Genomic DNA, 13,768 nt, shown 5'->3' with positions numbered 1-13,768 from the left:
AGGCATTGAAGTAATGTGTAGGCGTTTTATTGAAGCAAATATATGCCGGCATGGTATCCCATATGACAAAAAATATTGGCATTCACAAACAAAGAGATCACGCTCCGGTGTTACATATACATGCCTCTTCACTTGTTCAGCAACATACTTGTGAAGCTTCAAAATTATTGCATCCTCCTCCTCCAATAGGGTTTTCATCATGTACCTACCTTCTTTCAACATCTGGTGTCGTACCTTGTAAAACATGTTCTATGTGTAAATATTTGCTAATTCATCCTCTATCTGTGGCAAATTTGTCTTCCCGAGCTGGGGACTAGTGTGAAGTGTAATGTACTCATCCTTTGCTTCACGTTGTCTAATTAAAGATAAGGTCATGTTGACCGCCCTGACGAACTCGTACAACTTCAACTTTTGATTCACTTTTTTCTTCAACACCGCATTAATACCTTCACTTCGTTGAGTAGTTGTCATTCCACAGAAGAAATTCCCTCTCAGAAATGTTTCAGCCCACTTCTCCTTGTCTACATAAAGCTTTGTAGCATATTCAGTGCCTTGTATCCCAAAATCTTTCACTAAGTCACACCATTTATCTTCAAACTCGTCCTTTGTGTAGTACCGGAATACCAATTTGGTAAACCTACTCGCAAAAGATGGATCTTTCACTTTTAAAACAGCTTTGTTGTGTAAATGCCAATAACACAATCGGTGGGGTACATCAGGCATCAACTCCTGTAGCGTGTTAGCAATAGCTTTGTCTCCATCTGTCACTACTGTTTTCGGTAGAACACCTCCCATGCATTCTAGGAAAGCCCTTGTCGCCCACTTGTAGCTGCTGCCAGACTCATTGTCAAGAATGGCAAAGCCCAAAATGCATGTGCTATAGTGGTTATTAATTCCTATCCATACCAGCAGCGGCTTCCCATAACTATTAGTCTTGTACGTCGAATCAAAAGCTACTGCATGGCCATATGTTTCATAGTCTGATCTACATCTCCCATCTGCCCAAAATAAATTAAGAAGACGATTATCCTCATTGTACGAAAACTGTCCAAAAAAACCAGGGTCTTCATCAGCTTTATGCTCTAAATATCCGATTGCCCGCCCTGCATTGGAACCGATAAACTCAACTTTTGAAGCATGGGATATTCGATTGTAAAGATCTTTTGGTGTGAATGGAATCTTCTCATAACCACCCATTTGCTTTGCCATGTATGACATGATGTGGCAAGTTCTTATGCCTGACTCCTTCATTATTTGTCCAGTCGTCAAGGTTCCTTGTGTCATTACCCGATTGGACCGAAGGAATTGTTTATGGTTGTCTGCTACAATGTTGTGAGAATGAAATGGGATGAATTCTTTGCATAGCCAATGCGTACTACCCTTCACCAAGTTCACTCGAAAGCAAACCTTGCATCCCACTCGACTAATTGGCTTAGGCTCCCTAGTTTTATCAAGCCTTCCCACATGCATTTCAGATCGCCAGCCCTCGCGGGAGCATACCCACTGACGTTGACGTACATCACCTGTAGTATTTTTTCGCATGATACTTTTACGTAGGCTGAACCCAATGAATCTTGCATATTCATGAATGAATTCTTTAGCCATGTCCAGTGATTGAAAAACATGGCCAACCATGCCATCTCTACTCAACAACAATGGGTTTTCGTTTAAATCATACTTAGAAAATTGGTTGGTATCCTTCATTTCGTCAGTTTCCATTTCCGTCTTTTCCAAACTTGATGTCCCACCTTCATCAACTGTATTCTCCATGGAATCTCCACCACCTTCATCAACCGTATTCCCCATGTAATCTCCCCCACCTTCTTCTTCCTCATATTCTTCACAAAAGCGTAAGCCAAACCAATCCAAATCATTCTCTTCGATAATGTCTGTTTCGGACTTGTGAAACATAAAATTCTCCAACAGTTAGAAATTAAATTGTATTTTTTAGCCAAATATTCATATGCAAATCTACATTAAAATCAAACTATCCCAGTCTTCACATTTCTCTTCATTAACTGTTAATTCCTATGATATTTTCTATTCCCCATAATCATAATTTCAGTCTCATTTTGACTCGAAAAGTTGAAAACGAATTCATAAAATAACTCACATATTAATTGAGCTAGAAATATTTAATATATAATATGTGTTCTTTACATTCGGTTATAATATTGTTTCAGTAACAGTGTTTCAATCAAGTGACCCTATTACTATACTACTATAGAAGTGTAAGGTCTGCCATAAAATAAAATAGAAACACGTTACACCTTATGTGCTACTTCATTTGTATAGGCCTATCGTCGTACTGGGCCAAATAATGGACTGACACTTAATGCTACTCGGCCCAATATTACATTCAGTATTGTTTTTCTTCTAATAAGCTTGAGGACAGGGTCACCGTCTTGAACCGTGACAAACTTAAGGCCTCCATGAGGCTTTCAGACAGGGCCAATCCAAAACTTTACAATTCTTATGAATCTGATGCATTTTTACACCCACTCAACATTTCACCAGATATAAAATTAGTCACTGTCCAACCCACCCTAAATATAAAGCCATCACGTATTTGACATTACTCATGAAACCCTAACTAACTTTAACAACTACTTCATGTATAATAACATAACATATAGTATTTTTCATTTACCGGTACTCCATTGTGCATCATCAATTGTGACCTATAATTGAAATGAACTCCTCCTGTAGGCGATCTTGCAGTGCATACAAAACAGTCGCCGAATGAGCAACAAAGAAAACTCTCACTCCGCCTCCTCCAATCCAGTTTTAACCAATGACGTTTTGTTATGTTATTCAATGGTTAAAAATCAATGGACCATTTTTAATAATATTTAGATTCTACTTTAAATATAATTATCCCATTGAGCCCATCAAAATATTTCATCAATCTTCCTCTCCAGCAATTAATTACCAGCAATTAATTATCATGCTTTGTAATGTTGGCTTCCTGACACAATGACAAACGCAGTCAATCTTGTCTCACCTTTCCACAAATTTGCTAGAGATATAGATGATTTTTTTAAAGATATGACAAAACAACATTGGTTTCGGTGCAGTTTATTGACCCACGTTTATTCATCTTGAGATGGATAAGTTGTTTCATCATAACAGTTTTTTCTATTAATTTTCACAAAGAAAGAAATAAGATGCAAAAATTTTCACATGGGCCCACATAATAATAGATTTTTATTTTAAAATAAACTAGTATTTTTTATTGTTATAAATTAGTAGAACCCACCGAAAATAATAGCCACTTTTTTCAATCGGGATTAATAGCATTTTTGAAAATGTTATCTAACTCCTACAACAAGTGTTGACCTTATTGTCCCATCACTTGGTTGTGAAATTCCCTGATGAAATGAACTTATGTATTATTTTAATACTTTGTCAATCCCAAGCATCAATAATACTGTTTTAAATGTCCCTTTCTTACAAAAATAAAATTATGTGTTCTATGTGAATGTATACTATGGAAATAAGATATTACTTGGCCAAACTATACCAATATCAATGTCGTACTATTAAATTCAACGAAGTCACCTCTGCTCCATGCCCTTTATTACTAGTTGATACATATTATAGGGATAAACATGATGTTCTTATTCAATTAATCCATTCCCAAAAATGTGTCGAAATTGTAGGTGTAACATTTCTTATACCCAAATTGAAGAAATAATAATAAATTAAAATAAAGAGTAATTTTGATAAATTATTCATTATATAAAAATATGGTCACTGCATTCATCCCAACCCAACTTAAAGGTAAACATAACCTACACAACACATCTTGAATCATTTAAATATATATTTATTTATGGTTTATACATGTTTGGAGTCTGTGTTTTTTCCCATTACCTGGTTGGACGCTGTGTTTTGAAAAATTACTTTTTGGACCCTATGTTTTGTAAAATGATTAAAATAGAACCCCAGCCCCAATTTTGGTCAATATTTTCTCAACTAAAATCACAAATAATTTACTAAGCTAACAATTCAGAACAAAAATAAAATAATTCTGCTTAAAAACAGTGTTGTTATATTTAGGGTTCTATTTTAACCATTTTACAAAACATAGGGTCCAAAAAATAATTTGTCAAAACACAGGGTCCAAACAGCTAATGAGATAAAAGACAGGGTCCAAAAAAGTATAAACCCATTTATTTATGCATGCACATTTCATTTTAATTATAATATTTTTTTATAAAAGATTTATCTTGTTAGTAATGATACTTAAATATATCTCTATTAAATTAGTTAATTCATTTTTCATTATATACTTAAAGAATTGTGTCATTAGCTAACGAGGCCACAATTTGTGATTATAAACTTAAAGGATAAAATAATATTTTTTTATATTATTTGTGGTAAAATTTGTGATGGTATATTTAATGGCTACATTTTATTGTGTAGTGATTTTTTTTCCCTCATATAGTCAGTAGGTTTTACAATTTTGAATAAATTAAAATTATTGTACATATATTTTTTATTTATCTTATCCACCTATTTTTATTATATATCTTAGTAAGTGATACCAATATATATTTTTAGGGCGTTTGAAATTTTTTTTTTAGGAAAATATGCGAAAAATAGAATTAACAATTTTTATATCTATTAGTAAATTAAAGTGAAGGCAATTGTTCACCGCGTTTTTGGCCAACGACGTGAGAACGTCAAAAACGATGAAACCTTCAAGAGAAATAAAACGACACAGACAGTTTTGAGCAGAAAGTAAATAACACACGCAATTTTTATAGTGGTTCAGCCCCAATATGTTGGTAATAGCCTAATCCACTTAGAGTTGTGATTATAGATATGTACTCAAGATCAGATGAACTGAGCCAACTGAGTTTCTTCTGTACAGATTACAAGAATACAAGAATTCTTTCACATACAAGCACTTTCTCTCTCTAGAAAACTCAGACCCAAAATTTCCCCAAAAGTCTAAAAAGAAGCCCCTTTTCTAATCCCATAAGCCATATATTTATAGGCTTAGGATCATACATCTGATATCCCCTAGAATCAGGATATTCCATTATATTTAAATTACAAAAATATTGAAAATGTAACATAACACCCAATTTGTGGGAAGAATGAGATATTCCCGCGTATGCCAAGACCAATTCTTCTTCAAGCCGTTTTTGGGAATCTTGACTTAGTCCTCCTCTATCTGGTCGACCCATATCTCCTTCAAGCTGGTTTGGTCTAACATGGCACACTGGTCTAACATGTCATATCTCGTCTAACATGGCACTCTGGCCTAGCATGCCATGTTACTGGTCTAACATGGCACACTGGTCTAACATGTCATATCTCGTCTAACATGGCACACTGGTCTAACATGGCACATCTCGTCTAACATGGCACTCTGGTCTAACATGCCACATCTCGTCTAACATGGCACTCTGGTCTAACATGCCACATCTCGTCTAACATGGCACACTGGTCTAACATGCCACATCTCGTCTAACATGGCACTCTGGTCTAACATGACAATCTGGTCTAACATGACAAGCTGGTCTAACATGCCACGTCTCTGGTCTAACATGGCAGACTGCTCTACTCCTAAGCCAAGTCACTTTATCACAACTCTGAGGAGCCAATATATTTATTGACTTATTAATGTGTCTTTTGCGGACCACGTACTGCCACTTGTCACCTCTATTGTCACGTCATCAATCTCCAATTTTTTGGGATAACAACAATGTTCACCAAATCTACTGCATAATTATATTCCTCATTTGTTGTTGTTAAATGAGCTAGTAGATTTGTGATTATTGTTAGACGATATGCCAATCATCATTAGAGCACTCACATTGGAAGAGCCAAAATAGCTAATATCTATAAAATATAGATAAAAATCCTTAAAACAACATCCATTGGATGTTGTATAGCTACTGTACTTTACAAATATTTTACATAAATCTAAAGTGTTAAGCCATATTTAGGGAGAATTATTCATGTAGCAAAAGAATATTTTATTAATTTGTATAACATTATAATATATAAGGATATTATTGATAATTAAAAAATATATTTGAAATGAATAAAAAATGTGAGAAAATATAATATTTAAATGATATAGAGAAAAAAAATAATAGAAAATCTAATGTATGGTAAAATGTAAAACTTAGAGGTAGAATAGAAAAATGTGTGTTTTGAGGAGGTATTTTAAAGGGTGGAGTAGAGCACCGGATGGGAGTGCTCTTAGGGGTCGTTTGGTATGAGGAGTTTACAGTTTTCATATTACTGGGAAAGTTGAAGAGGGTAATCTGTCACTTTCTGTGTTTGGTTGTGCATAGGAATCTGTTAAGTTTTCATATTTTCATAAAATTAATATAATAGTATATTTCATCAAAATAATTTATAAACAATTTTACTCATGAAATATTTTTTAATAGAATTAAAAAAATACATCTATTGAATCAAGTATAATTTTTAAAATTACAAAAATACCATTATTTTACTTTTAATAATATTTCATTTGTTATTTTAAACTAAAATAATGATATAAAGGCTTTACAAATCAATTTCTTTAAATAAATAAATATTATTTATCATTTTATAGTTTGATACATGTATATTTTTTTTTATATTATAAGCTTCAAAAATAAAATAAGTCATTAACTAAAAAATTATTGGTTTAAAATTGTTTTTAAAATAATAATAATAATTGTGAAGTGTTTCACATTCCTGGGTATCTGAAAACCACTTGTCAGATGAGTTTCACTTGAACCTAGAATCAGGAAAAGTTAAAGCCCCTGGAGTACAGATTCCCAAGTTAGAAAAACTCAAACCCAGTACCAAACATGGGAAAGTGTTCAGATTCTCATTCCCGTGTCCAAATTCCTGCATACCAAACAGCCCCTTACACAAAATTGATTGTGTGTGTGTAAGTATATAATTAAGTACATATGTATGGATCTGGTATAGATTACTTGACCTTATAATATAATAAGATAATATAAGGCCATCAATATTGTTATAATTTTTGCCACGCTTCTATATTCTATAACATTAAGTTGTTTTTGTGTTTGTGGTCATTTTTTTAATTTGAATAAAAAATGTTAAAAAAGAAGGATATGGATATACACTTATGTATTATTAAACATTATGTTACACCTTAAAAAAATTTATGTTAACAAAAAATTGCTAGCTAGCTTTATTAACTTTAACACATACATACACTTTTAATAATATAAAGCTAAAGGGTATTTCTTATGTGCGGTCGTATGGAAGCCCGCACACAACCACACTTTTTTTTTTTTTTTTTTAAATCAAGGTCACTTGACAGATTTTTTTAAGATTTATATATATATATATTACTTAGTTTTTTTTGTTGTCAGATTTATATATACATATATGGATTGTAGAGTTGGCCTTGAAATTTGACCTCGACCAGCTTTCATTTCATTCACTGTCAGAGAACAGTGTTACTCTTATCCCTTTTCGAATTATATGTAAATTTAAGGCCAATTCAAGTTAATTTTTGGCCCTAATTACTTTATTATTCGCATGAAATTAATTTCACACTACACTACAAATTAGTAGTTTATTGCTATATCGTGTTTTTAATAATCGTTTTCTCTATCTTCTTCATATTCTTTATTATTATTATTATTATTTATGTAATTCTTGTTTTACATATATTTCTTCTAAAAGTACGTAGATAACAAAAATATTTTATTTTAACAGTTTATTTTATTAAAATATTCTAAATATTTAATAAAATATGTATTTAAAATTAATTATATTTTATAAATTTTAAAATTTTTAAATCCTTCAAATACTTTTTTCATTTAAGACTAGATATATTAGGTATTTCACTAACTTTTTGTCAGTTATTTTTTTTAACTATTTCAAATTGGCAGCTTTTTCATTTAATATTATACATATATATTTTTAAATTCTGTAGCTGTCAGTAACAACGTTTTTCTTTTGAATAATTTTTATTTTGTTTTTTATTTCTAATTACAATTTAGAAATCTACAACTAACTAAAAGTTTAAAAAAAAATTGAAAAATACATTGCATTACAAAAATACATAATTTTTCAATAAAAATACAGAGTGGCAAAAGTGTAAATATGGAGTAATAAAATCACTGTTGACCGCGTTTTTGGCCAACGACGTGAGAACGTCAAAAACGAAAAACCTTCAAGAGAAATAATACGACACAGACGGTTTTTGAACAGAAAGTAAATAACACAGCAATTTTTATAGTGGTTCAGCCCCAATATGTTGGTAATAGCCTAATCCACTTAGAGTTGTGATTTATATATCTGTACTCAAGATCCGATGAACTGAGCCAACTGAGTTTCTTCAGTACAGATTACAAGAATACAAGAAATTTTCTAGATACAAGCACTTTCTCTCTCTAGAGAACTCAGACCCAAAATTTCCCAAAAGTCCCAAAAGAAGGAGAAGACCCTTTCTGATCCCATAAGCCATATATATATAGGCTTAGGATCATACATCTGATATCCCCTAGAATCGGGATATTTTATTATATTTATTACATTTAAATTACAAAAAACATTCAAAATGTAACAAAACCCCCAATTTGTGGGAAGAATGAGAGATTCCCGCGCGTACCAAGACCGGTTCTTGTTGAAGCCGTTTCTGGGAATCTTGACTTAGTCCTCCTCTATCTGGTCGATCCATATCTCCTACTGACCACCCATGCAAGTTCTAGTCGGACACATGCATGCTGGACATATGCAAGTGCTGGTAGGACATACACTTGCTGGTAGGACATGCAATTGCTGGTAGGACAGGCAAGTGCTGGTCGGTCATGTGCATGCTGGTAGGACATGCACTTCTCTCCTCTAACATGGCACTCTGCTCTAGCATGCCATGTCTCTTGTCTAACATGGCACTCTCCTCTAGCATGCCATTTCTGGCAGTAATGTCACTCCTGGGCAGTAATGTCGTGACTGGTCGAATGCAACAACTTGACTAGTCATGACACCCCTCAAGCAGTCAAAACTCTCCATCAGTCTACCGGGTCACTTTATCACAACTCTGAGGAGTCAATGTATTTATTGACTATTAATGTGTCTTTTACTGACCATGCACTACCACTTGTCACCTTTATTGCCACGTCTTCGATCTCCAATTTTTTGGGGATAACAATCACAAATAAAAACATTAAAATATAATTTTTTGTGATCAACGTTTACAAACTTGTAAATATCTATTACAAAATTATAAATATCTGTTACATATTTGTAAATAATATTTACAAAAATTAGTTATATAATTGTAGATTTTTTTTTTTAAGATAAAACTTTCAAACAAAGTCGTAACTAAATTTTTTATTTTTGTAACAATAGTTTACCAATTTAGTTTTAGAACTATGAAATATATTTTTGTAACTAACATTTACGAAAATATTTTATAGTTAAAAAATCATAAACAAAATATATATAATAATATTATACTTTTCCATATAGTTACAATATTGTACTAAAAAATTACAGGAACCATGAAATTTATGTGATACAACTTAAGAATATAAATTTAAGATATTTATTATTTATAAAATAGTTTATTGAGTATGTATATTTATATGAAAAATGTGGTTACAGATGGATGAAATATAATATTTTTTGAAACATAATTTATATTTTTGTAACAACAATTTACAAAACTAATTTCACAAGATAAAAAATTATTTTTCTAACTCACATTTACATAACTATTTATAAATTTATTTAACATGATTATTACAAAGATTTACAAAGCTAATTTTTTAACTTTAAAATATATTTTTGTAACAAAACTTGAAACTTGGACTACAATATGGTTTTGGTTTAACATTGAGTGTTGAGATTTGACTAGCTATGATTTTAAAATATATATATATAATATTTTTATAAAGAATAATAATATTGTGATTATCATTAACTGTATATTGTAACTAGTAGTGCGGTTGGTGCGGTTTTTCGCTAATTTTTTGGACCGCACCGCATATGCAGTTTGAATAATTTTCCTAACCGCAACCCGCACCGCATTGACCTCAAACCGCATGAGTGTGGACTTTTTAGTTAATTGAAGTATTTGATGAGGAGGTCCAGTCCAACTAGGTTAATATAAGCTAAGTCTCATCGCTATTCTGTAGTCTGATAATCTGATCCTAGGGAGGAATGCTTAATTGGTTAGTATTGCACTAACAATTCACGTTTTCTCTATAGGTGAATCATGTATATTTTTTGTATTCTTTAAATTTTTATAGTGTTCTAAATTGTATGCAAAATTATTAATAAGATGTTGTATGAATATCTAACAGATCAAAGAATGTATGGTGGGAGAAAACAGATGAAATGATAAGGTTTTTCTCACAATTCTAAAAAATAAATATTAAAAAAATTACATAAATATTTTATAATAATTTTGAAATTAAATTTTGAATCCATTAACTCCCTATCGTCTAAATTTCCATTCTTCCAACCAAACATAGCCTGAATGTGAACTAATTTAGGTCATACAACATGAATGGTATTTTATGAGAATTACAAATAAAAGGCTATATCTCACTCGATTAAACTCATTTAGAATAAAAATCTTAATTAAACTCAATACTAATTCATTTAGAATAAATACTAATTCAAAAAATATAATTAATACTAATTCATTTAGAATAAAAATGTTAATTAAACTCTTTTTTTTTTATTTAAAATCAAAACCTAAACATCGTTTTTTGTTCAACTTAATAACAAAATTTATATAGCTTTAAAAAAACATTAAAAAAATAATAAGTAAAATTACATGATACCTGGTATTTTTTATATATATTAAAAAAAACTATGAAATTATTAATCTCATATAAATAAAAAAATAAGTCATAACTAGTGCATCAATTAAGTGATATTATTATAAGAGCATAATATTTATTTTGTTTACTTTTTTATGATTCATTTAATTTATATATAATTACATATTTGTGATATATTTTTATGGAGATTTTCCGTAACCAAGCAAAAAAGGTCGGGGTTTTGATTATTAAAAAGAATAAGAAAATATGATGAATTTTTTTTGATTAATAGTGACAATATATACACCTAGTCCACTAGTAAATCAGTTGATGCGTGAAGTACATATGAGATTAAGACTTTTATTAAAATATGTAACTACAAGGTGACATTTTAGCTTTATATATTATAAAGGATAATAAAGGTCATCTTCACCTTTAACTATTGCCCTTACAGGTTCAACAGTAAAGCAGGGTGTGTTAGTAGAATAAATCCCACTTAATGAAGTCCAGTATATGAGTTTAGTGATTTTTTGACTACCGGAACAGAGAACCCCACTTTTGAGAAGGTAGATGACAGAGCAGAGAAGGTAAAAAGCTAAAATACAAACATAGTTAAGGAGGTGTACAAGCTTACTGAAAAGAAAAATAAAAGTGATGGAAGAAATAACTCTTTAAAGATAAGTGGATTTGTGGAGACCCTGTTCATCGACTACACATGTCCGATGCGAAGGTTGGACATATAACCGAGAAGGAAACCCACAGCGAAAGCTGAACTTACTTCATTTGCTGAGGTTTTTTCGTTCCCATCAACTGAAGTTGAGGTTTCTTTGGCAGTTGCGTTTGGTCCATTTGTTTGATACTGAATTTTATTCTTGGTTTCTTCATCATCAGGGTTTACCTTGTGAGGTGTGACTGTGATACGACCAAAATATGACTCATATTCTTTTATAGCTTCTTCTATGATGTTGTATCCTCTAAAACAGCTGCCACTAAATCCAAGCACCTCTTTGCTGCAATCAGCCCATGACTCAAAAATACCAGTTGATCTGCCCACAAATACGACATAAATTTTTTTTCGACCCATTGCTTGGAAATAAGATGATGAGATAAAAATTCAAAGATGGTCAACTCAAAATAGAGTGTGTCTGAGGAGGAACGGATGGAGTTCTTTATTGGCATTATTTTTTTTATAGTTACTGTGACTTTTAGACGGCTGACACACGCTTATATATTGAGCAATCTTTAGATACCCTGTACAAAGTCAAACTGGTTTTTTATTTCTTTACTCTCGAATTATTGTCTCTGCCAAAAAAGTGTCGATAAACAGTAACCTCCTGTACATACCATCATGAATTTGTAGCTAAAGACAGCCTTGAACAAATCACCTTATAATTAATTTTAGGGAAATATATATAAAATAAAAAACACTTGGATTTTTTGGATTTATTAAGTGTAGTATGGGAGAGTAAAGTCGAGTAGAGTAGAATAGGGGCAGGTGGAGTGAAAAAGGAGATTTTGACAAAAGTAAGTGACAGAGAGGGTATATACTGTGCCCATGTGGAGCTATTAAAATGCACCTGTGGAGACATTTTATTTTCACCAGAATTCAATGGCTTTAATATTTATATACTGTCAGACTTTTTAACAATTTCCTTTTATTTTGTTTCAATTAATTAGTGGGAAGAAGCAGAAGCATTTGGGCAATCGAGGAGCTTCCTGCGACCGCAGGAACCAATTCCTGCGGTCGCATAACCAGTGGTCTACAACAACTGGGGATGTTTATGTGGTCGCAGGACTGGTTTTATGCGACCGCAGCACCAGAATACATGGGCATTTATTGGAGATTCATGCGACCACAGGTACCAATTCCTGCGGTTGCAGAACCAGTGGGCTACAACAACTGGGGATGTTTATGCGGTCGTAGGAATAGTTTTATGCGACCGCAACACCAGAATACATTATTATGTTACTGGAGATTCCTGTGACCGCAGGTACCAATTTTTGCGGTCGCAGAACCAGTGGGTTACAACAACTGGGGATGTTTATGCGGTCGCAGGATTGGTATTATGCGACCGCAGGATGGCAAAATTTTATATTACAAAATGCATCTATTCAATTAAATAAAAACTTCATATCATCAAACTCTCTTTTCGTATCTCTCTTATTTTCTCACCTACATCTCCTCTTCTTCACCTAATTTCCTATATTCTCTCATTCTCCTTCTCTCTTCAAAATCAATTTGTTCAAGAGCCCCTATCACTCCAGGGTTTTGTAAGTATATTTCTCTTTTAATCTTTGCCTACTTTCTGTCCATCATCATCCACCATTGTAAGTCTCCCCTCTCATTTTTTTCTTAAGTTCTACATTGTTTGCTTCAGAAATTTTTCACCTTAAGCTAGTGAATCAGAAATTTATGTGTGGTGTTTCACAGATATCTCTTTAGTTTCTGGAGTTTTATGCTATCATTGAATGAATTGTATTGAAGAATTATGTGGATTTGCATTTGTGTTCAGTTTTTTTTATTTTGAATTTCGGAAATTTTGACCTACTTTTGGATAATATTTTTGTTTCATTATTTGGTGAAATTGAAGTGACATTGCTGAAATTGGGAAGTCTTCATGCTTATTTGTATGTCCAATTCGGTGCTCTTTTGAGCAAAGGTGACGGTGTGTGCATTATTTTGTAGTTTTGGTTGGTGTGTAATAATGTCTACTAGTAGAAAAAGAACTAAAACTGGAAAAACGAATAAACAACAACCACCACCCCCACCCATTCAGAATGAAGAAGACTTAAATTTTGAGGATGTGCCTAGGTTTTCCAACCCAATAGCCAATTCTAGGTACATTCAAGATAAGGAGCGTAGCCTTATTAGGGAGAGAGGTTTTGCCACCAATTGGAAATATGAGTTTATTGTGCCTGAAGAGTATAAGTCTGTGATTAGAGCCCATAAGTGGGAGTATTTTTGTGCTCCTCCAATTACTGCCATCATCCCCGTAGTT

General features: G+C 32.2%; 1 protein-coding gene across 1 annotated transcript; it reads right to left on the bottom strand.

Annotated features, from left to right (window-relative positions):
* Positions 1 to 249: 249 nt before the first annotated feature.
* On the bottom strand, positions 250 to 1,911 carry LOC133814197 (protein FAR1-RELATED SEQUENCE 5-like). Its single transcript, XM_062247190.1, has one exon. The coding sequence runs from the start codon at positions 1,909 to 1,911 to the stop codon at positions 250 to 252; it is 1,662 nt and encodes a 553-aa protein (XP_062103174.1).
* Positions 1,912 to 13,768: the final 11,857 nt, after the last annotated feature.

The sequence above is a fragment of the Humulus lupulus genome, chromosome 2 (assembly GCF_963169125.1).
Source record: "Humulus lupulus chromosome 2, drHumLupu1.1, whole genome shotgun sequence".
Taxonomy (NCBI): domain Eukaryota; kingdom Viridiplantae; phylum Streptophyta; class Magnoliopsida; order Rosales; family Cannabaceae; genus Humulus; species Humulus lupulus.
Note: the sequence above shows the minus strand (reverse complement) of the source record. Positions and strands in the feature narration are given on the sequence as shown.